The sequence below is a fragment of the Chlorocebus sabaeus genome, chromosome 25, assembly GCF_047675955.1.
Source record: "Chlorocebus sabaeus isolate Y175 chromosome 25, mChlSab1.0.hap1, whole genome shotgun sequence".
Taxonomy (NCBI): Eukaryota; Metazoa; Chordata; class Mammalia; order Primates; family Cercopithecidae; genus Chlorocebus; species Chlorocebus sabaeus.
The window spans coordinates 46,178,692-46,206,578 of record NC_132928.1 but is presented as its reverse complement, the minus strand read 5'-3'; the positions used below and the strand labels follow the sequence as shown (position 1 = coordinate 46,206,578).

Here is a 27,887-nt window from a genome sequence, read left to right as displayed (position 1 = left end):
CAAGTGTCTTTTCTTGGCATCCTGTGCAAGTGTCCTCTACAGAATGAGTCTCAGGAGGAGTCCTACAATGCCTATCCTCTTCCAGCAGTCAAGGTCTCCATGGACTGGCTAAGACTCAGACCCAGGGTCTTTCAGGAGGCAGTGGTGGATGAAAGACAGTAGTAAGTATTTTTAGAATTTCATGTTAACTTGTGTGCTTTGTTTGTTTGATATCCATAAATATGTAAAAACTGCCTTCTGAAATACAACATTTGAACAGTGGAAGACTGTATTTCTGCTGACTCTCGGGAAATTGAACTGAAGGCCTCTTTGTATGCTTTTCATTTGTTTATTTGAATTCTTCATTTGAGGCTTAGTCTTAAGGATTTGTGACTCCCTGTGCACTCCCTTGTTCTCAGTTGCTGTCCTGGGGAAAAGTCGTTTTTCACATTTCAAAGTGAACTTGAAGTAAAACCAGTTTGTTTCTTACCTATTACAGTATTCCCCAATTTTTTGTTTGAGTTGAAGGGAAGAGATTTTTATTTCTTCCATTTTTTTCTATACATGAACACTGTTTGATGTTGCCTTACAGTAACACTCAATTTGAATAATGTTTATTTGAAGCATAAAGATTGAAAGTTATTTTGATTCTCACTATTTTCTCTCTCATCTCTACTCACAAAAATTCTGACAGCTCTTAGGAACCTTTGATTTTACAATGACAAATGAAAACTTTCAGTGTACCTTTGATTATAGAAATAAATACTTCCAAGGTCGCTTGGCACCAAATAGGTAGTTTCTCCCTTGTGTATTTTGATGGTATATTTAAGGAGAATCTCTTTGAAAGTTTTGCTTTGTGGCCCAGCATGTATATTGACTAAGGTCACAACTTAGAAAATGCCTTTTTTAAGCCACATTTAAGACGCTGTGGTCCGGGCACTGTGGCTCATGCCTGTAATCCCAGCACTTGGAGAGGCTGAGGCAGGCGGATCACTTGAGGTCAGGAGTTTGAGACCAGCCTGGCCAACATGGTGAAACCCCATCTCTTTTACTTTTTAGTAAAAGAGTATTTTTATACAAAAGATTTTTTTTGTATTTTTATACAAAAGGTATTAGCCAGGCATTGTGGCATATGCCTGTAATCCCACCACTTCGGAAGGCTGAGACAGGAAAATTGCTTGAACCCAGAAAGCAGAGGTTGCAGTAAGCTGAGATCGCGCCACTGTACTCCAGCCTGGACTACCAAGTGAGACTCTGTCTCAAAAAAAAAAAAAAAAAAAAAAAAAAAGACCTTATGGTCTGTCTGCTTCATAATTGTCTTTTCTATCATGTAGCTATAAGCTCTTTCTATGATATATTGACATTATCATGAATAGAGTTTAGGAACATAGCACAGCCTACTATATATCTCTCCTTTAATGTTAGCATAGGTTTTAGTAATACAGATTTTCAGACATTGCTTCCTTGCACAAAATTTTTATTTCTTAACTAGGCTATACAGTTTTTCTATTCTTGTATACTCTAGAACTCAAACTTATGTTTAATTCAACATATTATATCAGTAATGTTACAAAAGAAGAACTGCATGTTTTACCATTTGCTTATAGAGTTTTTATATTTATGAGTAGGGATTGTTACTTTCATTGTGTTTTGTTTTTTCTTGTTGTTGTTCCTGTACAGTGATCCTTTTGGCCCTTTCCATATATTCCCATTTCTTTTCATGGCAAAAGATGTTCAGCCAGAAGGAATAGCTTTACTGGCAAACACTTTTTCCCTCCATTTTTTTTTCTGTCATTTACTGTTTCCTCTTCCTCCTATCAGATTTACTGAAATCTTTAGAATTATGCCCTTGCAGGTGTTTCCTTCTATCTTAAATTATGTTAGTACTCATTTTAAAGACTAGCATGGGATATCTCTTTAAAACTGAAGATTTTCCTTATATGTCTAATACATTAAAGTTATAATGTTCATTTATTTCTTTTAAGTAATGGAAAAACAATGACTTTTGTGAACTTAGAATTGTATATATATTCAAATAATATTCAGTTTCTTATATCTGAACCTTCTCAATTTCTAGAATTTACTTTCCCTTGTACTTTTTTGAGAACATACTCTCTTAAGCTAATGAATACATGGAATAGTGCTTTTCCTTTGTGGAAAATAGTTATAGGGTAAAGCAGTATATCATTAGGTCATCCACTCATGCGCTTTTTCTACAGTGTTTTCTTGAGAGCTTATGTTTCATGAAAACATTGTACCAGTATAATATTCTTTTTTAGATTACTGACCTTTTTTTCCAGCTATCTCTTGTAATCTGTTATATCTCCAAAGGTTTGTAGCAGACAATTATTCTTCAATATTTGTTTATATATGGTATATATTTGTTGATATTTTTAAAGTAGCATATTCCCATATTTCAGAGTGTACAACTGTCCCAAATAGTTGTTAACTTACAATTTTCCATAGTGTGATTATTTACATCCAGTTTCTCTATCCTGGGCACTTCACCTCATGCTTTTCTTTTTCTTTCTTTTTTTTCTTTTTTTTCTTTTTTTCTTTTTTTCTTTTTTTCTTTTTTTTAATAAAAGTTGGTTGATGTATGTTCAAAGGTAAGCTTCATATTAAGGAGAATGTGATTAGATACATGAGTCTACTGTAGGAAAATCAAAGTAATTGTTTCCAGGCCAAAACCAAATTATTTTAAGCTAATTATTTTAACCAAATAATTTTAAGCAACATGGCTACTTCCACCTATCACATCTATTCCTCACCCCAGCAAATGAACATTCAAACTACTTGGATTTGTCTCACTTCAAAAGTTTTGCCCTGTCATATATATTACATCAGATTTATAAATTGCTCTTATGTTTGAAAGATAACAGAGATTTTGATACAAATGTTTACATGTAAAGTGATATTTATAAATCTATATCCATAATGGAAACTTTAACATACCTGACTCAGGAACCAAGGACACAGTTAACAAATACATATATAGAACTTACTTCTGAGTAGTGGAAAGAATATGTTCTAATATTTCATGTGTAAGCTTTCACAAAATTTGTGTATTAGGAAACAGAGTTTAGAGTTCAGGCTGTTGTTAAAATGTGGACTTTTTGTACCATGAAAAAAGAGGTGTTATTGCTTTGAACAGGGAATGTGATTTGTGTGGTATAACCATACCCTGTCATAGATTAAAGAACTAACAGCGGATTCCGCAACTCATAATGTATGTGAAAGCTCTGTAAAAACATAGTATGTTGTTTCTTTGCTCAGAATTTTCTCAGCCTATTTCAGTTTTCCATGTTTAAAACTGACAAATTATTTTCACTGTTTGTTGAATTAGGAGCATGGGAAATGATCTACAGTAGTAGCAGGTCTCTGTCATGGAAATTTGTCCCTTTTGTTGTGTCTTTATCACTATCTAGGTATCTTTGAAAATACATTTTTAAAAATTATACAGCCTTTGAAATGCTGAAATAAGGGAAAAATACATAAAGTCCAGGACCTGTAGATACCATTTTCATGGCTTATTAGTGTTCTGGTTTCTCTTATATAAAAGTAAAGTCTGAACTCTTTCTTTAATTTACAGCATTTGGCCCTGGTTGATTTCTCTTCTGAATAGTTTCCATCCCCATGAAGAGGACCTCTCAAGTACTAGTGGTAAGAGCTACCCTAACCTTGTGTTGTTGATGTGGTTCTCCATCATCGATGGTGTGCTTAAGGCCAGAGAAGAAGAGGTTTTTGGTGATGAATGATTGATCTTAAATTCAGTATCTCAGAATTGACTGTGAACTCTACAGTAAGAGGTTTTTGGTGATGAATGATTGATTTTAAATTCAGTATCTCAGAAGTGACTGTGAACTCTACAGTAAGTGGGTGGAAGTAGATAATGTTCTCCCATTTCTTCTGGCATCTTAATCTCATTTAGCATCATTCAAATAGGAGTTCAGAGAGTGTAATACCTTCAGATTCTTTCTTTCCTTCCTCTTCATTCTTACTATTAAAAAAAAAAGCAATTAATGTGAACATTGCTCTGTCAAAGTAATACTTACTCATCATAGAAAATTTAGTACAAACAGAACACAAATCTCCCATACAGAGATACCTTTTACTAGTCACGATAATGTATCGTCTTTGGGCCTTTTTCTTACATGTACACACACACACACACACACACACACAGGAAATGATTCATATCAAATAAAGTTTTGTGCCTGATTTTGAAATTTAGTATTATATTGTTAGCATTTTATTGTGTCATTAAGCATTTCGAAAACATGACTTTTACTGACTTCATAATATTCCATCCTATGAAAGTGCTATAATCCATTTATGTGCTTTCTGTTGCTTTACAATTTTCCCCATTGTAAATAATGCTGCACTGAACAACCTCTGGCTTGGCTTCTTTCTGACTTTTTTTTTTCTATTAAATCCATGCTCCTCAGGCATTAATTTGCACATAAATCACCTGAATGTTTTTAAAGTACAGTTTATGATTCAGTAGTTTTGAATTAGTGCCCAAGATTCTGCATTTCTTGCAAGCTCTCAGATGATGTCAGTGTTATTCAGTGCTTTCAGTAAAAAGAGACAGGTAATCTAAACATTGGGATTACTGGATCCAAGACTATGAATTTTTAAGACTGCTGATTTTTTAAAAAGCCATTCTCCTCAGCATTGAGTATTAAGTGAGTATTAGGGGAATGTCTGTATCCCAAAGATAACATGCAGAGTTTTGATAGGTGAGTTATTTTCATCAGGATTACTATAAAGAAGAGCAGAGAACTATGAGCATTATAATTTCTTTCTGCATGTTAATTTAAAAAAAAAATTTTAGTGAACAGTATTCTACCGAACAACATTTTAATTAATATGTTTGCAAATTTTGATTTTGACCCTTTAGCGACACCACTTCCAGAGGAGTTTGAATTACAAGGATTCTTGGCATTGAGACCTTCTTTCAGGTAGGTGATAGCTGAAGTACCTTTATCATTGCCAGTGATTGCAGCATTAAAATTAGCAGGGGATTGGGCTTGGATGTAGAGGAACCTTTGATCTTCCCAGCTGTGTGTTATTTTTGTAACAGCAAAAATAGTGAAAGTTTGTTGTGAATTGGATTTGTGTATGTCACGCCTTCAATTCCTGTGTAATAAAAATTAAATGTAAAATTAAATGTAAAAATAAAATGTAACCTTTCCACCTGTACCCTTGATCCCATCCCTTCTCACCTCCCTAAGAACCTTGCCCCATCTGTTATCCTCTCTGCATTGTATTTCCAGTGTCTTGTCTTTCTTTCTTTTCTTTTTTTAACAATTCCCTTTAGCCTAGTAACATTTAAGTGTGCCCCATTCTTTTAAAAAGATAAAATGAATTTACATCCGCCTATTTTCCTACGTTGTCTTATCTTTTCATCATCAAACTTCTTAAAAAGAGTAGTGTGCACTTTGGGAGGTGGAGGCAGGTGTATCATGAGGTCAGGAGATGGAGACCATTCTGGCTAACCTGGCAAAACCCCGTCTCTACTAAAAATACAAAAAAAATTAGCCGGGCATGGTAGCAGGCACCTATAGTCACAGCTACCCAGGAGGCTGAGGCCGGAGAATCACTTGAACCTGGGAGGCGGAGGTCGCAGTGAACCGAGATCACGCCACTGCACTCCAGCCTGGGTGACAGAGCGAGACTCCGTCTTAAAAAAAAAGAAAAAGAGGAGTGCGGGCCAACCTGACTGACTCCATTTCAACTCCCAATCATTTTCAGCCTACTGCGGTTTAAACTCTCAGTGCCTTCTAGATACCAAAATCCGGTGACTATAATCTTTATCCTATTGAATTTTCTTCAGCATTGAGTCCGTTGATTTCCTTCCTTCATGAAAACTTTTTCCTTAGCTCTCTGATAACTGTTTTTCCCACCCTTAGCACTCAGTCTTTTTCACTATTTCTTTTCAACTACATGTCTCTGAATGTTGTTGTTTTCCAGGATTCTTTTCTTGCCCTTTCCTTCCCACTTTCTACGTTCACCCTGTTGATCAAATCCATCCCTATGTCTCTTGAATGGTATGTCCCAAATTTTCAGCTCTGACTTCTCTTGAAGTTTGGGTGCATATTCTAACAATCTAACCTCCCTTATGCATTTTAAACTTTAACATGACCAAAAATTGAGCTTATATTTTCCGATTTGGTCAGCCAAAAAGCAATCTTCTTTCTATATTTTCTCTCTGTGCCTGTGGCATTACCCATCTATATGACCAAGCTAAAAATCTGAAAAATTCTTGTTTCCATTTGTCTTTCTCACCAAGCCTTTATAATTCTGTGTCTGAAATGCTTCTTAGGTTGAACTCTTTCCACTTATTTCCCCATACATAGTTCAGGCTTTTATCACCAGTTTACCTGAAGTATAAAAACCTCCCTAAGTATAGTTCCTGTCCTCCTATAGTCTGTTTCTACACTGCCTCTACAATTACAGTTTTTAAGTATGGAAATAGTGATGTCGCATGACTAATTTTTTTTTATCATTTTTTTTATTATACTTTAAGTTATAGGGTGCATGTGCACAATGTGCAGGTTTGTTACGTATGTATACACATGCCATGTTAGTGTGCTGTACCCATTAACTCGTCATTTACATTAGGTATATCTCCTAATACTATCTTTCCCTCCTCGCCCCTCCGCACAGTAGCCCCCGGTGTGTGATGATCCCCTTCCTGTGTCCAGGTGATCTCATTGTTCAGTTCCCACCTATGAGTAAGAACATGCAGTATTTGGTGTTCTGTTCTTGTGATAGTTTGCTGAGAATGATGGTTTCCAGGTGCATCCATGTCCCTACAAAGGACGCGAACTCATCCTTTTTTATGGCTGGCTGCATAGTATTCCATGGTGTATCTGTGCCACATCTTCTTAATCCAGTCTGTCACTGATGGACATTTGGGTTGATTCCAAGTCTTTGCTATTGTGAATAGTGCCGCAATAAACATACGTGTGCATGTGTCTTTATAGCAGCATGACTTATAATCCTTTGGGTATATACCCGGTAATGGGATGGCTGGGTCAAATGGTATTTCTAGTTCTTGATCCTTGAGGAATCGCCACACTGTTTTCCACAATGGTTGAACTAGTTTACAGTCCCACCAACAGTGTAAAAGTGTTCCTATTTCTCCATATCCTCTCCAGCACCTGTTGTTTCCTGATTTTTTAATGATTGCCATTCTAACTGGTGTGAGATGGTATCTCATTGTGGTTTTGATTTGCATTTCTCTGGTGGCGAGTGATGATGAGCATTTTTTCATGTGTCTGTTGGCTGTATGAATGTCTTCTTTTGAGAAGTGTCTGTTCATATCCTTTGCCTGCTTTTTGATGGGGTTGTTTTTTTCTTGTAAATTTGATTCAGTTCTAGATATTAGCCCTTTGTCAGATGAGTAGATTGCAAAAATTTTCTCCCATTCTGTAGGTTGCTCGTTCACTCTGATGGTAGTTTCTTTTGCTGTGCAGAAGCCCTTTAGTTTAATTAGGTCCCATTGGTCAATTTTGACTTTTGATGCCATTGCTTTTGGTGTTTTAGACATGAAGTCCTTCCCCATGCCTATGTCCTGAATGGTATTACCTAGGTTTTCTAATGGGTTTTTATGGTTTTAGGTCTAACATTTAAGTCTCTAATCCATCTTGAATTAATTTTTGTATAAGGAGTAAGGAAAGGATCCAGTTTCAACTTTCTACCTATGGCTAGCCAATTTTCCCAGCACCATTTATTAAATAGGGAATCCTTTCCCCATTTCTTGTTTTTGTCAGGTTTGTCAAAGATCAGATGGCTTTAGATGTGTGGTATTATTTCTGAGGGTTCTGTTCTGTTCCTTTGGTCTATATCTCTGTTTTGGTACCAGTACCATGCTGTTTTGGTTACTGTAGCCTTGTAGCATAGTTTGAAGTCAGGTAGTGTGATGCCTCCAGCTTTGTTCTTTTGGCTTAGGATTTTCTTGGCAATGCGGGGTCTTTTTTGGTTCCATATGAACTTTAAAGCAGTTTTTTCCATTTCTATGAAGAAAGTCATTGGTAGCTTAATGGGGATGGCATTGAATCTGTACATTACCTTTTCATGATATTGATTCATGATATTGATTCTTCATGATATTGATTCTTTCTATGATATTGATTTCATGATATTGATTTTTCATGATATTGATTCTTCCTATCCATGAGCATGGTATGTTCTTCCATTTGTTTGTGTCCTCTTTTATTTCACTGAGCAGTGGTTTGTAGTTCTCCTTGAAGAGGTCCTTTATATCCCTTGTAAGTGGGATTCCTATGTATTTTATTCTCTTTGAAGCTATTGTGAATGGGAATTCATTCATGATTTGGCTCTCTGTTTGTCTGTTACTGGTGTATAAGAATGCTTGTGATTTTTGCACATTGATTTTGTATCCTGAGACTTTGCTGAAGTTGCTTATCAGCTTAAGGAGATTTTGGGCTGAGACAATGGGGTTTTCTAAATATACAATCGTGTCATCTGTGAACAGAGACAATTTGACTTCTTCTTTTCCTAACTGAATACCCTTTATTTCTTTCTCTTGCCTGATTGCCCTAGCCAGAACTTCCAACATTATGTTGAATAGGAGTGGTGAGAGAGGGCGTCCCTGTCTTGTGCCAGTTTTCAAAGGGAATGCTTCCAGTTTTTGCCCATTCAGTATATTGGCTGTGGGTTTGTCATAAATAACTCTTATTATTTTGAGATATGTTTCATCAATACTGAATTTATTGAGAGTTTTTAGCATGAAGGGCTGTTGAATTTTGTCACAGGCCTTTTCTGCATTTATTGAGATAATCATGTGGTTTTTGTCTTTGGTTCTGTTTATATGCTGGATTACATTTATTGATTTGCATATGTTGAACCAGCCTTGCATCCCAGGGATGAAGCCCACTTGATCATGGTGGATAAGCTTTTTGATGTGCTGCTGGATTCGATTTGCCAGTATTTTATTGAGGATTTTTGCATCAATGTTCATCAGGGATATTGGTCTAAAATTCTCTTTTTTTGTTGTATCTCTGTCAGGCTTTGGTAATCAGGATGATGTTGGCCTTGTAAAATGAGTTAGGGAGGATTCCCTCTTTTTCTATTGATTGGAATCGTTTCAGAAGGAATGATACCAACTCCTCCTTGTACCTCTGGTAGAATTCAGCTGTGAATCCATCTGGTCCTGAAGTTTTTTTGGTTGGTAGGCTATTAATTATTGCCTCAATTTCAGAGCCTGCTGTTGGTCTATTCAGGGATTCAACTTCTTCCTGGTTTAGTCTTGGGAGAATGTAAGTGTCCAGGAAATTGTCCATTTCTTCTAGGTTTTCTAGTTTATTTGCCTAGAGATGTTTATAGTATTCTCTGATGGTAGTTTGTATTTCTGTGGGATCGCTGGTGATATCCCCTTTATCATTTTTTATTGCGTCTATTTGATTCTTCTCTCTTTTCTTCTTTATTAGGCTTGCTAGCGATCTATCAATTTTGTTGATCTTTTCAAAAAACCAGCTCCTGGATTCATTGATTTTTTGGGAGGGTTTTTTGTGTCTCTATCTCCTTCAGTTCTGCTCTGATCTTAATTATTTGTTGCCTTCTGCTAGCTTTTGAATGTGTTTGCTCTTGCTTCTCTAGTTCTTTTAATTGTGAAGATAGGGTGTCAATTTTAGATCTTTCCTGCTTTCTCTTGTGGGCATTTAGTGCTATAAATTTCCCTCTACGCACTGCTTTAAATGTGTCCCAGAGATTCTGGTATGTTGTATCTTTGTTCTCATTGGTTTCAAAGAACATCTTTATTTCTGCCTTCATTTTGTTATGTACCCAGTAGTCATTCAGGAGCAGGTTGTTCAGTTTCCATGTAGTTGAGCGATTTTGATTGAGTTTCTTAGTCCTGATTTCTAGTTTGATTGCACTGTAGTCTGAGAGACAGTTTGTTAAAATTTCTGTTCTTTTACATTTGCTGAGGAGTACTTTACTTCCAACTATGTGGTCAGTTTTGGAATAAGTGTGATGTGGTGCTGAGAAGAATGTATCTTCTTTTGATTTGGGGTGGAGAGTTCTGTAGATGTCTATTAGGTCCGCTTGGTGCAGAGTTGAGTTCAATTCCTGGATATCCTTGTTAACTTCCTGTCTCGTTGATCTAATGTTGACAGTGGGGTGTTAAAGTCTCCCATTGTATGGGAGTCTTAAGTCTCTTTGTAAGTCTCTAAGGACTTGCTTTATGAATCTGGGTGCTCCTGTATTGGGTGCGTATATATTTAGGATAGTTAGCTCTTCCTGATGAATTGATCCCTTTACCATTATGTAATGGCCTTCTTTGTCTCTTTTGATCTTTGATGGTTTAATGTCTGTTTTATCAGAGACTAGGATTGCAACCCCTGCTTTTTTTGTTTTCCATTTGCTTGGTAGATCGTCCTCCATCCCTTTATTTTGAGCCTATGTGTGTCTCTGCATGTGAGACGGGTCTCCTGAATACAGCAAACTGATGGGTCTTGACTCTTTATCCAATTTGCCAGTCTGTGTCTTTTAATTGGACCATTTAGTCCATTTACATTTAAGGTTAATATTGTTATGTGTGAACTTGATCCTGTCATTATATTAGCTGGTTATTTTGCTCGCTAGTTGATACAGTTTCTTCCTAGCATTGATGGACTTTACATTTTGACATGTTTTTGCAATGGCTGGTACCTGTTGTTCCTTTCCACGTTTCGTGCTTCCTTCAGGATCTCTTGTAGGGCAGGCCTTGTGGTGACAAAATCTCTAAGCATTTGCTTGTCTGTAAAGGATTTTATTTCTCCTTCACTTCTGAAACTTAGTTTGGCTGGATATGAAATTCTGGGTTGAAAATTCTTTTCTTTAAGAATGTTGAATATTGGCCCCCACTCTCTTCTGGCTTGGAGAGTTTCTACCGAGCGATCTGCTGTTAGTCTGATGTTAGTCTGCCCTTTGTGTATAACCCAACCTTTCTCTCTGGCTGCCCTTAACATTTTTTCCTTCATTTCAACTTTTGTGAATCTGACAATTATGTGTCTTGGAGTTGCTCTTCTCGAGGAGCATCTTTGTAGTGTTCTCTGTATTTCCCGAATTTGAATGTTGGCCTGCCTTACTAGGTTAGGGAAGTTCTCCTGGATTGTATCTTGCAGAGTGTTTTCCAATTTGGTTCCATTTTCCCCGTCACTTTCAAGCACACCAATCAGACATAGATTTGGTCTTTTCACATAATCCCATACTTCTTGGAGGCTTTGTTCATTTCTTTTTACTCTTTTTTTCTCTACACTTCTCTTCTCACTTCATTTCATTCATTTGATCTTCAGTTGCTGATACTCTTTCTTCCAGTTGATCGAATTAGTTACTGAAGCTTGTGCATTTGTCACGTAGTTCTCGTGTTATTGTTTTCATCTGTATCAGTTCTTTTAAGGTCTTCTCTGCATTGATTATTCTAGTTATCCACTCATCCATTCTTTTTTCAAGGTTTTTAGTTTCTTTGCACTGTTTACGTAGTTCCTCCTTTAGCTCTGAGAAGTTTGATTGACTGAAGTCTTCTTCTCTCAACTCGTCAAAGTCATTCTCCGTCCAGCTTTGTTCTGTTGCTGGCAGTGAGCTGCGTTCCTTTGGAGGGGGAGATACGCTCTGATTTTTTGAATTTCCAGCTTTTCTGCACTGCTTTTTCCCCATCTTTGTGGTTTTATCTGCCTTTCATCTTTGATGATGGTGACATACTGATGGGGTTTGGTGTGGGTGTCCTTTCTGCTTGTTAGTTTTCCTTCTAATAGTCAGGACCCTCAGCTGTAGGTCTGTTGGAGTTTGCTTGAGGTCCACTCCAGACCCTGTTTGCCTGAGTATCAGCAGCAGAGGCTGCAGAAGATAGAATATTGCTGAACAGCGAGTGTTGCTGTCTGATTCTTGCTCTGGAAGCTTCGTCTCAGGGGTGTACCCCATCTGTGAGGTGTGAGGTGTTGATCTGCACCTAGTGGGGGATGTCTCCCAGTTAGGCTACTCAGGGGTCAGGGACCCACTTGAGCAGGCAATCTGTCCGTTCTCAGATCTCAGCCTCCGTGCTGGGAGATCCACTGCTGTCTTGAAAGCTGTCAGATAGGGGCATTTACCTCTGCCAAGGTTTCTGCTGCTTTTTGTTTAGCTATGCCCTGTCCCCAGAGGAGGAATCTACAGAGGCAAGTCGGCCTCCTTGAGCTGTGGTGGGCTCCACCCAATTGGAGCTTCCAGGCACCTTTGTTTACCTACTTAAGCCCCAGCAATGGCAGGCACCCCACCCCAGCCTCACTGCCTCCTTGCAGTTACATCTCAGACTGCTGTGCTAGCAATGAGGGATGCTCCGTGGGCATGGGACCCTCCGGGCCAGGTGTGGGATATAATCTCTTGGTGTGCCGTTTGCTAAGATCCTTGGTAAAGCGCAGTATTAGGGTGGGAGTTACCCGATTTTCCAGGTGTTGTGTGTCTCACTTTCCTTTGGCTAGGAAAAGGAATTCCCTTCCCCCTTGCGCTTCCCAGGTGAGGCAATGCCTCGCCCTGCTTCAGCTCTCACTGGTCAGGCTGCACCCACGGACCAGCGCCAACTGTCCGACACGCTGCAGTTAGATGAACCCGGTAACTCAGTTGAAAATGCAGAAATCACCCGTCTTCTGTGTCGCTCACACTGGGAGCTGGAGGCTGGAGTTCTTCCTATTCGGCCATCTTGGGCGTGCCCCCCACCCCACACTCTGACTAATATTTTTATTTACCCATTCCCGATTGCTCCACTGTCTCTTTTAGCTTGATGCTCAAGTTCCAGCACTATCCAGCTCTTAGTTGTTCAGCCTTACTTTCTGCCACTTCCCCCAATATTTATAAACTCTGTACACTATGTGCTACACTTGAATAGCTCCCTGTTTCTATTCCTCCACACCTTTGTTCATGTTGTGCCTAGAACATTTCCTTCTCCTCTGCTGCCCTTCCATCACCAGCCTGGTAAGCACTTAGCCATACCTGTCAAGGTCCAGCTCAGCTGTCACTCTATGAAACCTTTCAGAGCTTCTCAGAAGGAACTCATCCTCCTTTTACTGTATTCACTTACTCTTTGCATAGTTCTTATTATGATGCTTATCAGATTGAATCATAATTATTTATTCCCAAAGGTAGGGACTCTTATTTATCTTTGTGTCCTCAGCATCTAGCCTTCTGCCTGGCAATTCTTAAATCTTCTTTAAAAAAAAAGTTTAGGCCGGGCGCGGTGGCTCAAGCCTGTAATCCCAGCACTTTGGGAGGCCGAGGCGGGCGGATCACAAGGTCAGGAGATCGAGACCATCCTGGCTAACACGGTGAAACCCCGTCTCTACTAAAAATACAAAAAACTAACCGGGCGAGGTAGCGGGCGCCTGTAGTCCCAGCTACTCGGGAGGCTGAGGCAGGAGAATGGCGTAAACCCAGGAGGCGGAGCTTGCAGTGAGCCGAGATCGCGCCACTGCAGTCCAGCCTGGGCGACAGAGCAAGACTCCGTCTCAAAAAAAAAAAAAAAAAAAAAAAAAAAAAAAAGTTTAATGAGCAATCTGAAAAAGCTTTATTTTCTCAGGTTGGTTTACCCTTCTGATATCAATGAGTTACTCTATATGCTTTATGATATTTATACATTTTTCTGATTTATAATGGTCTGCCATAAAGCAGATAGATTAATATTATTTATTAGAATAGGCACCTCAGAGACTCTTAGCATTGCTGTGGTCATTTTCAAGCAAATTACTTAGCACGCAAGATAAGTGTTTATAAAACTTTATTCTTAAAATGATAAAAGAATCTTTTCTAATACAAAGTTGTGGTTTATTTGAGCTCCCCAACTAGAAAGTGAAATGTGAGTAAAAATATTACATTAATGTAATGAATTTGTATATTTTCTTTTCTGCTTTATTTTGTAGTTTGTAAAAATCTCTGGGAGTATAAATTCTAATAAATGCAGTTGATTACCTCAAGTAGCTCACCTGTATGGAAAATAATCTGAAGCCATTACAGTTAATCAGGTGAACTTAGTTGCCTGGAAAATATCTTTAGCAATTTAATATTCTCATAACTTGTTTGTGTCAATTTTAGGAACTTGGATTTTTCCAAAGGTCACCAGGGTATTACAGGAGACAAAGAAGGCCAGCAACGACGATTACGACAGCAGCGCTTGATTGCTATAGGCAAATGGATTGCTGATAATCAGCCAAGGTATGTCCATGGAGCTTCTGGTCTGCCCCTATTTAACCACCTTTTTAGATAAACACACACACACACACCTCACAAGTTACGTATTTTAGGCTTTGGTATAAATATTGTCGATCATGAACTCTTAAGTTGACATGTTGGTAGCACAACATCTAATTATAACCCTAGTGAATAAGTATATCTTTATTTAGAATCTCTGTTCTCCTTATTGTGTATTATAGAGGACTTGGTTGTCTTTTTTGTTTATCATGAGTTTCTGCTCTAATTTATAAATATATCTGTAAATCTATAACTGAATTGTACTTCCACAGTCATGGTAATTTGTATTGGCCTGGGCATGGTGGTCAGTTTCAGGCAGGACAGACTAAGATGGTGCCAGTAGCCAGTTAAATACAAAGCAGATGTGGTCGTTAGTGTAGGGGAAAGAACACAGGTTTTGTCATTCAATTGGTTTGAGTTCCATTTCTAGTTCCGCAGCTTCTCAAGTGGGTGTCCTTGGGATCTCCCCAGTAGATTATAACCTTTCGAAAGTCAGTAACTGCTTATTCAATTTTGTATTCAGGTTTCTGTCATACAGTAGGTACTTAAATGCTTGCATGTTTGAATGAACTTACCACCTCCGAGCTTCAATTTTCACATCCATAAAATAGGAATTATATATAGCTACCTTATAAGACATATCAAGGGCCCTAGACTAGTGTCTTGCACTTGAAGCATGCTCAGAAAATGTAAGTTCTAGTAAACGTTGAAAGAGCAGAGGGAGGGATACATTGTGACGATGTTAAGTGTGATAATGAGAACCTCAATTTCTACATAACTACTTTTTGTGTTACCTGAATCCACATTGTTATATCCGGCTGTTTCCGTGGTTATTAGTGCTAGGAATATATTGACTTGGATTCACACACAATTCAGTTATTTTTTAAGTTAATGTTTTTCATATATGGATTTATTTTTGCTTTTTTAGGCTAATTCAGTGTGAAAATGAGGTAGGGAAATTGTTGTTTATCACAGAAATCCCAGAATTAATACTGGAAGACCCCAGTGAAGCCAAAGAGAACCTCATTCTGCAAGAAACATCTGTAATAGAGTCGCTGGCTGCAGATGGGAGCCCAGGGCTAAAATCAGTGCTATCTACAAGCCGAAATTTGAGCAACAACTGTGACACAGGAGAGAAGCCAGTGGTTACCTTCAAAGAAAACATTAAGCCACGAGAAGTGAACAGAGACCAAGGAAGAAGTTTTCCTCCCAAAGAGGTGAGAAGGGACTATAGCAAAGGAATAACTGTAACTAAGAATGATGGAAAGAAGGACAACAACAAGAGGAAAACTGAAACCAAGAAATGCACCTTAGAAAAGTTACAGGAAACAGGAAAGCAGAATGTGGCAGTGCAGGTAAGCTGTATTTGAACTATAAAGCAGGTAGAGGAAGGCTCACACAAAAGGCAAGATTTTTCATTTTGTTCTAAAGCCATGAGAATTGACTGTCCTGCAAGTTTAAATGCATTATTTAAATGCATAGTAAGGTTATATAAAGAGCTGTGATAGATGGTCATTTTATCAATTCTTGGGAATTGCGAGTGAAAAAAAAAAAAACTCAACCTGATTTGACACTTTTGTCAGTCCTCTCCAGTTTAAGCAGTTTGAAAGGATTAGTTGCAGTCATCAGTTTCACACAGGATTATATTTTATTTGGAAGATAAGAACTACTATTTGTCAATGCTATAGTGGAGATTTGGGGTCTTCTGTAGATCCAGTAGAACCAAAAGCATATTAAGGCTTCTGCGGGGGGGGGGGTTTAAGATTCACCGTAATATATATACACACGTATATATGTATTTTCTTCTTGGAAAAATATGAGGCTGTTTTTCTTGACAATTATACTTGTCCCAGCTAGTGGTATTAATATCACTTTAATCTTATCTTGGATCCTGGGAATTTATAAAGGAAGAACCCAGGTTTCTTGCTGGGAAAAGATAAGCACTGCTCAGTTATTTGTGACTTTCTTTTTATTAAAATATTTTTCCAAATAGATAAGATGATTTCATATAAACAGAAAAGGGCCTTTATTCTGTGATGGTTTTATTGATACTATTAATGTTTGAATAAATACTTAAGTGGCCATGTGAGTTGTTAACACATTTTAGCAAATGTATGTGTTTGCATGAGAAAGTTTACATGGTTGAAGGCTGCTTACAAATAAATAGTACCTTTGATGTATTTCTCTAATTTTTTTTGAGAAAGAAAAATAATAATAGTTCTATTTTAAGATTATATCAGGGAGAGAAACAAAAGACAAGGTAGAAATTAAGACATGGGGGAGAGAGAGAGATGCTAGGGAAAGGCAAGAAAAAAAAATGAACTAGAAAGCCAAAGGATCAGAGTTTTAGGGATAATGAGTCCAGCATTTTCTGCTTACCCTGCCTCTATTCTCTAACTGCTCCCAATAAGGTCCTACTGAAAACAGAATCTCCTTTTTTGGTTTCTCATCCATCTCAAATCAGCCATAAATGATTAAAGTGAGAAAGAGTCAACATATCACCACACTCTGTACTTCATCCCGAGTTTTCTATAAATGCTGATATTTTCCCTGATTTTGCTCAACTTTGAGCGGTGCATATGACATCTACTCTCTGGCTCCATCTATAGGATCTCAGGGCCTGTTCCTTACTGCTAAAAGTATCCTTATTTATTCTGAAGGGTGGTAAAGTTGCAGGGTGGAAGGTGGATACCTGACTGTACACATATGGCTACCCAGATGAAATTAAACTGAGGGCCAAGATAACTCACCTATGGGTTAACGGTCACTATTGGTTCATAATTCATGTATGCTGTTTAATGAAATAGAATATAGAGAACCCTGGGCCCCAGAACAAGCAACTTAAAGTCATAGACAAGTTTTTTTCAGCTTGTTAGCATCAGGCATCTCATTTGTAAAACAAATGGACTCTAAGGTCCTTTACATATTTGGATTTTTGTGATCATGGGAAAGCAAAATAATTAGTAAAACTAAGATAGTAAAATTATCTTTTATTGGCTATTAAATAATTTGCTTTGATATTCCATTTTTAACTTAGGTGAATTTAAATATCTTCAGCATGTCCTTTTTGATCTAATGAAGTTTTAAATACTTAAGAGTAGGGTCTTTTTTCTGGCACGTTTGAGTTTCAGTTTATTATAGTTTTGCTTCTCTTGGTCACAGGTAAAATCCCAGACAGAACTAAGAAAGACTCCAGTGTCTGAAGCCAGAAAAACACCTGTAACTCAAACCCCAACTCAAGCAAGTAACTCCCAGTTCATCCCCATTCATCACCCTGGAGCCTTCCCTCCTCTTCCCAGCAGGCCAGGTAAATATGTTTTATAATTTCTTCTACTTAATCTTTTCTGTGCAAGAATTTCTGTTCACTCACTGAGAAATGTGTATTCTGTTAGAGTAATGTTACTAACCCAAAGAAAGTTCTGTTTTCCCTAATGCTTATAAAATTATTTTTGAAATGTTTCTGTGTAGTGTACATGCAAGTGCATGTTTGTTATTATGAAGGAAATCCTATCACTGAACACAGAAGCTACTTACAGAACACTGATTACTTCAGTGGATAGAGGAAAAGTGTCAGTAGTCTATTTTTAATTCTTCAAATCAAGTTAAAGATTGACAACAGGCCGGGCGCGGTGGCTGACGCCTGTAATCCCAACACTTTGGGAGGCCGAGATGGGCGGATTACGAGGTCAGGAGATCGAGACCATCCTGGCTAACACGGTGAAACCCCGTCTCTACTAAAAAAAAAAAACTAGCCGGGCAAGGTGGCGGGTGCCTGTGGTCCCAGCTACTCGGGAGGCTGAGGCAGGAGAATGGCGTAAACCCGGGAGGCGGAGCTTGCAGTGAGCTGAGATCCGGTCACTGCACTCCAGCCTGGGCGACAGAGCGAGACTCTGTCTCAAAAAAAAAAAAAAAAAAAAAGATTGACAACATGACTATCTCTTTTATGATGTGTTAGAGGACTCCCTCTACTTACGTGTTTTTAAAAAAATGAATTTTTTGCTGTTTCTTTAGAACTAAATCTGTGTTCTTCTGTTTTGAAGGGTTTCCACCACCAACATATGTTATCCCCCCTCCTGTGGCATTTTCTATGGGCTCAGGTTACACCTTCCCAGCTGGTGTTTCTGTCCCAGGAACCTTTCTTCAGCCTACAGCTCACTCTCCAGCAGGAAACCAGGTGCAAGCTGGGAAACAGTCCCACATTCCTTACAGCCAGCAACGGCCCTCTGGACCAGGGCCAATGAACCAGGGACCTCAACAATCACAGCCACCTTCCCAGCAACCCCTTACATCTTTACCAGCTCAGCCAACAGCACAGTCTACAAGCCAGTTGCAGGTTCAAGCTCTAACTCAGCAACAACAGTCCCCTACAAAAGCTGTACCAGCTTTGGGGAAAAGCCCGCCTCACCACTCTGGATTCCAGCAGGTAAGTTACAGTTGTGTGTACTGTTCAGCTAAATGAAATAAAGGGAAATGCTGAAAGATTCAGTGTTAGAAATGCTGATTGAACTTTGACATACTTCTTTAGATTTGTAGTGATTATGAGAAGGCAAAAGTATTGTCTCTACTGTTTATGAAAGTTCAAATGTTTTCCTTACTTTTGTAAAGTGTATAATACTAGATCTTAACTACCATTCTTGGCTGCTACTGAATGTCCATTTTATTGAAAATGGATTTTCTGCAAATAATTCTATAGGAACATAAACTACTAGGGAAATAGAATCACAGTCTTGATGAAGTACTAAGACAGATGTAACACCGATCTTAAATGTTGTCGTTTGAAGCACAGCACTTGAAGCAGAAAAGGGAAACAAACACTCTTATGCAAATATATTCATTCATTCATTAACCCTCTTAAATAGTTGAATTAAAAGAAAATATGAATGTGGTGCCCATAATCTGTTCCCAAAAAGCTCTGTGTATTGAAAAGCCCAAAAGGTAAAGGAAACTGCTGTCTTGCCTAGAGTTTTGTTGCCTGGAAAACACCTCAAGTTCATTCTGTGATTCTTTAGCATTCATTATAAGTAATATTGCATTTTATCCTCACCTTGATGACAGGCATCTCTTTTTTAGTATCAACAGGCAGATGCCTCCAAACAGCTGTGGAATCCCCCTCAGGTTCAAGGCCCATTAGGGAAAATTATGCCTGTGAAACAGCCCTACTACCTTCAGACCCAAGACCCCATAAAACTGTTTGAGCCGTCATTGCAACCTCCTGTAATGCAGCAACAGCCTCTAGAAAAAAAAATGAAGCCTTTTCCCATGGAGCCATATAACCATAATCCCTCAGAAGTCAAGGTCCCAGAATTCTACTGGGATTCTTCCTACAGCATGGCTGATAACAGATCTGTAATGGCACAGCAAGCAAATATAGACCGCAGGGGCAAACGGTCACCAGGAGTCTTCCGTCCAGAGCAGGATCCTGTACCCAGGATGCCATTTGAGGTGTGTGTTCTTTCCTATCACCGGGCATTTTGGAGATAGGCTTGGGGTTGACTATCTTTTGAATATCTCAAATGGATCTTATAAAGAGGCCACTCTTATTCTTTAGTACTATAGAATGCCACTGAGTATTGGTGTAGCTCTTGGTTTCCTCCTCAAAGTTGCACAGTATGTTTTAGTTTGGAAGCTGAAGAATTCTGTAACTGATTCAGAACTCTGATGGTCTGGCAAAGAAACCATGTACAGAAATCTCTAAAACAGCATGTTAGAGAATTCTGAGACAAAGCACTCCTCTCAGTTGGGCTGAATCATCTAAGTTTAAAAATAGGTTTACTGATACTTAAGTTGCTCTCTGAGAGGAACAAAGTTAACCAGTTATCTTGGACAGTGGAGGTCCCTTTCTTTGCCCTTTTTATTCATGAGAAGCAGGTGAATGTTAGTAACTTTTTAAAAGATCTGTTTCTTTCTTTGTTAGCGCAAGAGATGCTAATTATTTTGCTCCATAGCATTGTTTTACTTAACTAGCCACATTCACCTTTTGTGTTCTGCTCTGTCAGTATTTTTGCTTTTCTCTTGTCTTGAACTTTCTCCAGTATTGTCCTTGTGTTGCTTTGCCTTTGCATTTCAGAGCCTTTTTTCTCCTTGCCTAATACCATCTATCTCACTATCCCCTTGACTTTAGTTGTCTTCTTCCACCTAATCATACTACTATTCCTTTATGCTTTTGTTGTCCCTTATGGCATCTCACTGTGATCCTTTCTGTCACTAGGACCCCAAGAGCTCCCCTCTGCTTCCTCCGGACCTGTTAAAGAGTCTGGCTGCCTTGGAGGAAGAGGAAGAGCTGATTTTTTCTAACCCTCCTGATCTTTACCCGGCTCTGCTGGGGCCTCTCGCCTCTCTTCCTGGACGAAGCCTTTTTGTATGTATTTGACATAATTCTGCTTCTTGCTCTAACTCCCAGCTGCTTTTCTGAGATATTGTAGTACACAGATTAGGTGATTTCTTATCTTCCTGGGGCTGTCCTTTTCAGAACTGTAAAACATATTTTCTAATTCCCTAAACCAACCTTAAGATGGTAGTAGGATATAACAAAGCATTTCTGACTTTATATTTCTCCCAAATTGTAGAGACATACCTTGGTTTTATGTGTTATCCAGAAAACATTCTGCAGAGCTGGTAACACACAGGGTGTGAGGTGACAAATTAACTCACTTTGCAGGTGACACTTCCATCTGGACCCAGAAATTTTAAGTGTCATTTAATCTTGCTTAGGAACAGTGAGATTTGTTTCTTATATGTAGCCAAAATATGAAAGGAAATATGTTCTCGATTTTTTTTTAACTGACGTTATTGAATAGTATATGGCTCTTTTTTGTTTGGTTAACTAAATGCAGAAGGAGCCCTGATCTAAATTCGAAGTTGGATTCATAAACAGAATGAGTAAAAATGAAGAGGATTCTACTTATAAACATTGTCAGAGTGTCATAAATGAGTAAATACCAAATTAATAACTAGAATCACATAAAATGAAATCTGAGAACTCATCCTGCATTTCAGAGAATATCATTCTGTATGCTTGTCAGTGTTTATATTATATTTTACTGTAGGTAGGGAGTATACAAATGGAAAGAAAGATGGATGCTATGAGGCTTTTGCCTCTATTGCAACTTAATAAAACATTAAAAGAGAGTGAATTTTACTTTCTTGCTTTCTCATAAACACAGGGCAAGCACACATTCGTAAAATTAAAATACATTAATTTTAGTGTCAAGAGAAATAAAACCTTAACAGCTTTCATGACATTGCTGCCATCCCTGGCACTTGAAGTTCCGTTAAGAATTTGCCTGGGTGGTAGCAGTAGGGGCCCCATACCAAGTTATGAAATAAGAGCAATAAAAGACCCCCTGGAGACTTCAATGGTGGTAGTGCCATGATTGAGTGCACAGGGATTGTGGAGGCCCAGCTGCTATACTGTTGCCTCTACATGTTTGCCTTTCTTGCTGCTTTTATGCTGGAGTGGCTTGAAGGACTGAGGGTAGTGCTTCTTTGTCCACTTCTTTCCTAATCCCTTAGTTCTTGTTTCGTTAGTGTTCCTTTCAGTGGAAATGGAGCTGATGGTAGAACAAGTGGGAGTATCTTCAGGGTTGTTTTTTTTTTTTCATGTTTAAAAAACAATGAATAAAAAATCCTTGACTATAACCCTTCCTATATTTAACATTAGTGATACAACGTATGTCAAAGTGCTTCTCTTGTCGTAGGTATTTAGTAATGTTTTGTTAGCCAGCTATTCAGTGACAGCATTAGAGATTCAGCTTTGTTTCTCCTAATGACTTTGCTAGGGCCATTAATAAATGTAAACTTGACTTTTAGCAACTATTTTACTATATACTGCAAATAGAGCTGCTTAAGAAGCGTATTAACAAAGACATTTGTCAAATGGATTTGAAAGGCTTTTTAAAAGTCACCAATGTTAATGTTTTAAAAATGGTAGGGTGGAGAGGAACAGTGTTGGAACAGTTCAGCATTTTGTTTTGAGATTATTTTAAGTGCAACTGTTAACAGGGGGATTCCTGAGGTCCATGCCTCATAAACACTCAGAGTGCTGTTTACCAGGGTCGCTGGTCCCTGCCAGAATAGAATCTCTGACTAGATTTGATCTAAAAGGAGGATTCTACTCACCTGTGGCGACTGGCACTTAGGCGGTGTCTTGGTCTTAAGAGATTTGAATTCACGTCTTCTGAGCCTCAAATTGTACTCAATGGGCGAATACAGGCATGCTTTTGCTTTGGTTCCATACCATAGTATGGTAAGATTAATATTAAGAAAATGGAAGGTATAACTTAATTACCTTTTTTTCTGGGACTGTGAAGAAATCCTTATTGGAGAAGCCCTCAGAGCTCATGTCACATTCATCCTCTTTCCTGTCCCTCACCGGATTCTCTCTCAATCAGGTATGTGAACAGTGAAGAATCCTGCTGTGTGCTGTTAGTGTCAGCTGATCAGTGTCTTTCTCATACTGTTTCAGTGTATCTGTTTTTTCTTTATTTTCCATATATAAGTGTATTCCAGATATTTGATGTTATCCCCCTTGTCTCTGATCGGGGCATACTAGTGACTTATACATCATGAGTTAAAACCCTTTAACTTCTCATTAATATTGAAACCCTTAGGGCTCTGTTGTTGAGCCAAATAAATTATTCACATTTTCAACCTGGATAATTTACATAGAGCAAATTTAAGGGTGAGAGAAAGCAAAGGGGAAAATTAATTTGACTGGAAAATTGAAACAGAAAGAAATAAAAGCCTTCAAAATTTCTCTTCCTAAGAAAAGCTTAAGGTGTACCCAGCATCCATGAACGAGCCATTGGATTTTCTCAAATCTCTTTCCTCGGAGTGAGTTTGTAACTTCACCGTCATGTCTTTCAGGAAAGATACCCAAATAATAGTATGTTCAATGAGGTATATGGGAAAAACCTGACATCCAGCTCCAAAGCAGAACTCAATCCCTCAATGGCCCCCCAGGAAACATCTCTGTATTCCCTTTTTGAAGGGACTCCGTGGTCTCCATCACTTCCTGCCAGTTCAGGTATTAACTACTCTTTAAATTATAGACCTTGCATTTCCTGTACACTCAGTTTGATTAAGGGATAGTGAGATTCTGTAATTGTAAATATATCAGTTGTTGGGTTTTTTATTTTTTTGTTTGTTTATTTTTGTAACTTCTGAAAGGAAATAGAAAAAAGCCAGTTTATGTATTAAATGCTACTGACAAAGCTTTTTACATCCTCAGTAGCCAGCAGAGATGTAAGGGAGAAAATAGAGGTTCTGTCTTAGGTTCCCAGCTGTTTTTTAGTTTTATTTGTAGGTGTTCATTCTTTGCAGAAAAATTGCATTTTTTTTTTTTTTTTTTTTTTTTTTAAAGACAGCATCTTGCTGTGTTGCCCATTCTAGACTCAAACTCCTGGGCTCAAGCAGTCCTTCCATCTCAGCCTCCCAAGTAGCTGGGACTACAGGTGCACACCACTGTGCCCAGCTCCGCACTTTTTAAAATTGAGATTTTTAACTTATAATAGAGTCTGACTAAATAGTAATTCTTAAGGTTAGCAAATTCTTTCTGATACATAAGACCAATAAATATGTATCTGAAATAGTCGTGCCAGAATAGTACATTCATTCAGTTGACAAAAATTGCCTACTATTTTGTTTTGCTTTTTTAAGGCGAAGAATATGCCTTAGATATGTGTGGCAGGGCAGATTAGTGCATCTAGCAGATCTCTTTGGAGCCTTTAGTTTCCCTTTCCTTCAAAGTCCTGTGGTTATTGTTAGAATTTTAGTGATCAGATCTACAGGAACCTGTAGTTCTTTGTATGTTTGTGAAACAATGATTTACTATATCCTGTGTTACTATTATTTGATAGATCATTCAACACCAGCCAGCCAGTCTCCTCATTCCTCTAACCCAAGCAGCCTGCCCAGTTCTCCTCCAACACACAACCATAATTCTGTTCCATTCTCCAATTTTGGACCCATTGGGACTCCAGATAACAGGGATAGAAGGACTGCAGATCGGTGGAAAACTGATAAGCCAGGTGAGATCTACATTTCATTGCGAAGCAAAATTGAAAGAATTTACTCTATCCTTCCCTGGGGTCTGGCAATTGGTAGTGATAGAACGTCTTCTTGAATTTTTCTTATCTCTTTTCATCCCTTAGCCATGGGTGGGTTTGGCATTGATTATCTCTCAGCGACATCATCCTCTGAGAGCAGTTGGCATCAGGCCAGCACTCCGAGTGGCTCCTGGACAGGCCATGGCCCCTCCATGGAGGATTCCTCTGCTGTCCTCATGGAAAGCCTAAAGGTGAGTAGATTTCAGGAACAAGAACCACAAGATTATTATAGCAAAGATGTCTCTGCTTTCATTCACATAAATAGCTAGACTTCTCAGGCCCTCGCAGTTGACTGATACATAGCACATATATAGCAAAGTTCTAGAAACGTGGTCTGCCTTACAAGATTCTTGAGTGATAATTTTTAATTTCTGAATTCACTAGTGGTAAAGCAGTATCTTCAGGAGGACAAAAACAAAGGTTTTAGTTTCGTTCTAAGGTTAAGAAAATTCTGATTCATTTTGGAATGTTTGATTTAAGCCTTTTCTGACAAAATAAGAGTACCTAATTTTAGAAATGTTTTGTTTGCCTAAAACTTTTATAGTAAATGCCCTGTGTGGTACCACATACAGCCGAGTTTCAGTAAAAAGACTTGACATAAAATGTGATTTCACTTCTTCTGGTTTAAAACAGTCTTAATGGGAACTAACTAGCTTTAAGAATCTTATAATGACTTTTTCTAATAGCTGGATTTTTGTGGGGAGTGGGGTTTGGTTTTGGGACCATATGTATGCCTTTATATTTGGCTGGGATTGAAAAACAAATCCCTTTCAGACAACTGGGCATTTGACCTCTGCTGACAAGATCTGGACTGTTTTTCAGTCTATCTGGTCCAGTTCCATGATGCATCCTGGACCTTCCGCTCTGGAGCAGCTGTTAATGCAGCAGAAGCAGAAACAGCAACGGGGACAAGGCACCATGAACCCTCCACACTGAGGCCAAAGTGGCAACCTGGGAATGAAGGCTCCATAAACCATGGCATGTTGGGTTTGCAGGACTGGCCCACACAGTCCCCTGCAGGTGGCAGCCCTCTTTTCTGTTTCTTGCTGTCAAGAGGGTGTAAGTATTCCACCAACCCGCTGAGTGTGCACGAAATGTTCGCAGTGCAACAAAAAGAAAAATCCATCAGGAACTCTCCATCCCCCCGGGGCCTTCCGGAGGGAGAGAGAGAGGAACTGCTGTTTATCTCACTCAGTTACTTGGTATCACCGCCTCTCACCTTCTCCATCGTGCATGTCCCCAGCCACATGGGAAGTGAAAGCTGAGAAGGGAAGGCAGATGGGAGAAGCCAATGGGAACTTCTCAGTCCTTTTTCCCTCTTTGGGGAATAAAATAGGAGTCCATTAATGATTGCTTTGCTGACTGAGAATGTAGTTGAAATTATTCTTAAACATCTTTTATTATTATTACTCTCAGTAGTAAAATATCACACTGAATTCTTCCATACACAGGTGTGCTTCTAGTCAGTGTGTAGCAAGGAAGGCCCCGTTCACTGCTTCTGTGAGAGGTTGGTGGTGACAGGATGGGGAACCGACCTCTTCAGCCAGTGGAAATGTTCCCTAAGGGAGAGTTCAAGGCCTCTCAGAAGGCTCTGGTAGGCCCTCCTCTGGCCAGGAGACTCCAGCAGGAAATGCCCTTCACTCTGTAGGTGCTCGAGCCCCAATCGAGGATGCAGTGTGGGTGGTGGTGCTGGACTGGCCTAGCAGGTGACTGCTGTAGGATTTCAAATTACGTTTTTGATTCCTGTACATTTTACAGTCGCACAGCAAGCAGTCTCGCAGAAGGCAGGCTAGTCCATTCACAGCCTGGAACATTCTAATAGGTAGAAGCTTTCAGTGTGGTTATTTTTTGTTTGGTTGGTTTTTGTGCCCCCATTCTACTTCCCACCCTCCTGCCCCACCTCCATCCCTTTTTTACCCGATGCTGTATGCTAGTAATTGTTTTTATTCCTAATGTGTACAACATCACATCTCCCCAAGAAGCAACAGCATGGGGTCCAGCAGTTGGGGCTCAAAAGACAGTCTGAAGAGGAAGGATGTGGCAGTATCTGCATAGCCCACAGAGGGCCCAGGGCCCTGCCCAGCTGCAGTCTCCCAGCCTCCACTTTCAGAGTGAAATTCAAGGCAACACGGACATGTGCACGTCACGCACAGAAGAAAACACAACGTCGTCCATTTTGGAAAAGGCGAAAGAAAGGAATATAAACTCTTTGATATTTATTAGGAGGAAAGAGGACTGAAAAAGTACTTGCGTAGAAACAGAAGGACAGCATTTCTGTTAGGCATTTCCTGGAAAAGTAATATTTTAAGGGGAAATTATGAAAACAATCTAAATGTTCAATTGCTGTGCTAGTGGTAGGGTTTATTTTCTGGGAGGTCTCTCGTTTGTCTGTATGTTTGTGTACACACACATGCCCATCTGCTGTCCCAGAGGGGAGGGGTTGTGGTATGAGTGTATGGGGTTAGTGTGGAACTTAAGAGCTGGAACACAGCTGTAGAGCAAAGCACATCCAGGAGCCCCAGTTGTCACTGGAGTCTGGGCAACCCCAGCAATGAAAAGGGGTGAGATAATGCTCATTGCTCTTCAGAGAGAGTGGTTGGAGTCCCCCCACCCCGCCCCCCAGTATGCTTACATTATTGCTCTTTTAGTTTGACATGGTGTTTGGGTTTCGTTTTGTTTTTTTGAAAGGTCTGAAAAGGTGAAGCCCCCCACCCAATGGCAATATGAAACCTTTTGTGCTTCTCTTCAGCCCCTTCCCTGTGTCCATCTTTCTCTCCTCTTCCGAAGCCTTTTTCCTACTACCTTTACCCAGTTTGTGTGTTTGAGCTCTGCATTCAGGCAGCTGCAACATTCCAGTGTTTGAACTGTCACTGATTCTTGCGCCCTAGACAAGCTAACCAGGTTTACCATCTCACTCCCAGTAATACCCAGCTCCCATCTAAAGCCCCATTCTGCATGAGAATTTGGTGTTTGGAATGTTTTCTGACTCTTGGGGCGGGATTCCTCGCCTTATCATCCTCACTGTGGAGTAATGAGGAGGGGGAGGAGAATCTTTATCAGAAACTGGTTTTGTGTAGTAAACTTTCTTTCCTGGTTTTTTGTTTTGTTTTGTTTTCTGGATTTTGTTTTTTGTTTTTGTCTGTCTGTGCAAGACCTGCAGCTGCTGAAAATCAGCTTTGCCTTTAATTAAACCATGTTCTCTCCAACCAGATCTGTGTATTGATTGTTTCTTTTCTATCCTAAAAGATACAACTATTGAAGAAAATCCAACTTAAAAGGCAAGAATTTCAATTACTCACAAGTCATCCAGGGAAAGGCATAGATGGTCAGAACTTGAATATTTTTCAGGGTTATTTTTGCTTTTAGTAGCATTCCAGACCAATGAATTATGGAAATTATAATTAATTATAATGGAAAGGCATGAGTAGTAAGAAATCGATTATCAAAATTATTTTATTTAATAAAAGAATGACTTATGTTAAGGAATTAAGAGCCCATCATTTTTATTCCTATTGTAGCTGTTACTAAGGCAGTTCAGAGAGTTTGTCCTCTTGGCCTGTAAAAATTCGCTGA

At 39.0% G+C, this 27,887-nt stretch overlaps 1 protein-coding gene across 22 annotated transcripts in view; it reads left to right on the top strand.

The window, feature by feature from the left end:
• The window catches only part of SMG7 (SMG7 nonsense mediated mRNA decay factor), an 88,602-nt gene extending 61,079 nt beyond the window's left edge, over positions 1-27,523 (top strand). For 9 of the 22 annotated variants that reach the window (XM_007989238.3, XM_007989229.3, XM_007989228.3 and 6 more), the window contains 14 exons: positions 5-161; positions 3,572-3,642; positions 4,883-4,943; positions 14,053-14,172; positions 15,137-15,563; positions 17,371-17,515; positions 18,249-18,631; positions 19,279-19,650; positions 20,417-20,566; positions 22,518-22,598; positions 23,074-23,233; positions 24,066-24,236; positions 24,360-24,505; positions 25,137-27,523. In XM_007989238.3, the coding sequence (XP_007987429.2) occupies positions 5-161; positions 3,572-3,642; positions 4,883-4,943; positions 14,053-14,172; positions 15,137-15,563; positions 17,371-17,515; positions 18,249-18,631; positions 19,279-19,650; positions 20,417-20,566; positions 22,518-22,598; positions 23,074-23,233; positions 24,066-24,236; positions 24,360-24,505; positions 25,137-25,250 (2,558 nt within the window). In that variant the 3' untranslated portion in view covers positions 25,251-27,523. The remainder of the gene's footprint in view (positions 1-4; positions 162-3,571; positions 3,643-4,882; positions 4,944-14,052; positions 14,173-15,136; positions 15,564-17,370; positions 17,516-18,248; positions 18,632-19,278; positions 19,651-20,416; positions 20,567-22,517; positions 22,599-23,073; positions 23,234-24,065; positions 24,237-24,359; positions 24,506-25,136) is intronic. The other 13 variants (XM_073011687.1, XM_073011686.1, XM_073011685.1 and 10 more) reach the window with 3 other exon arrangements.
• Positions 27,524-27,887: the final 364 nt, after the last annotated feature.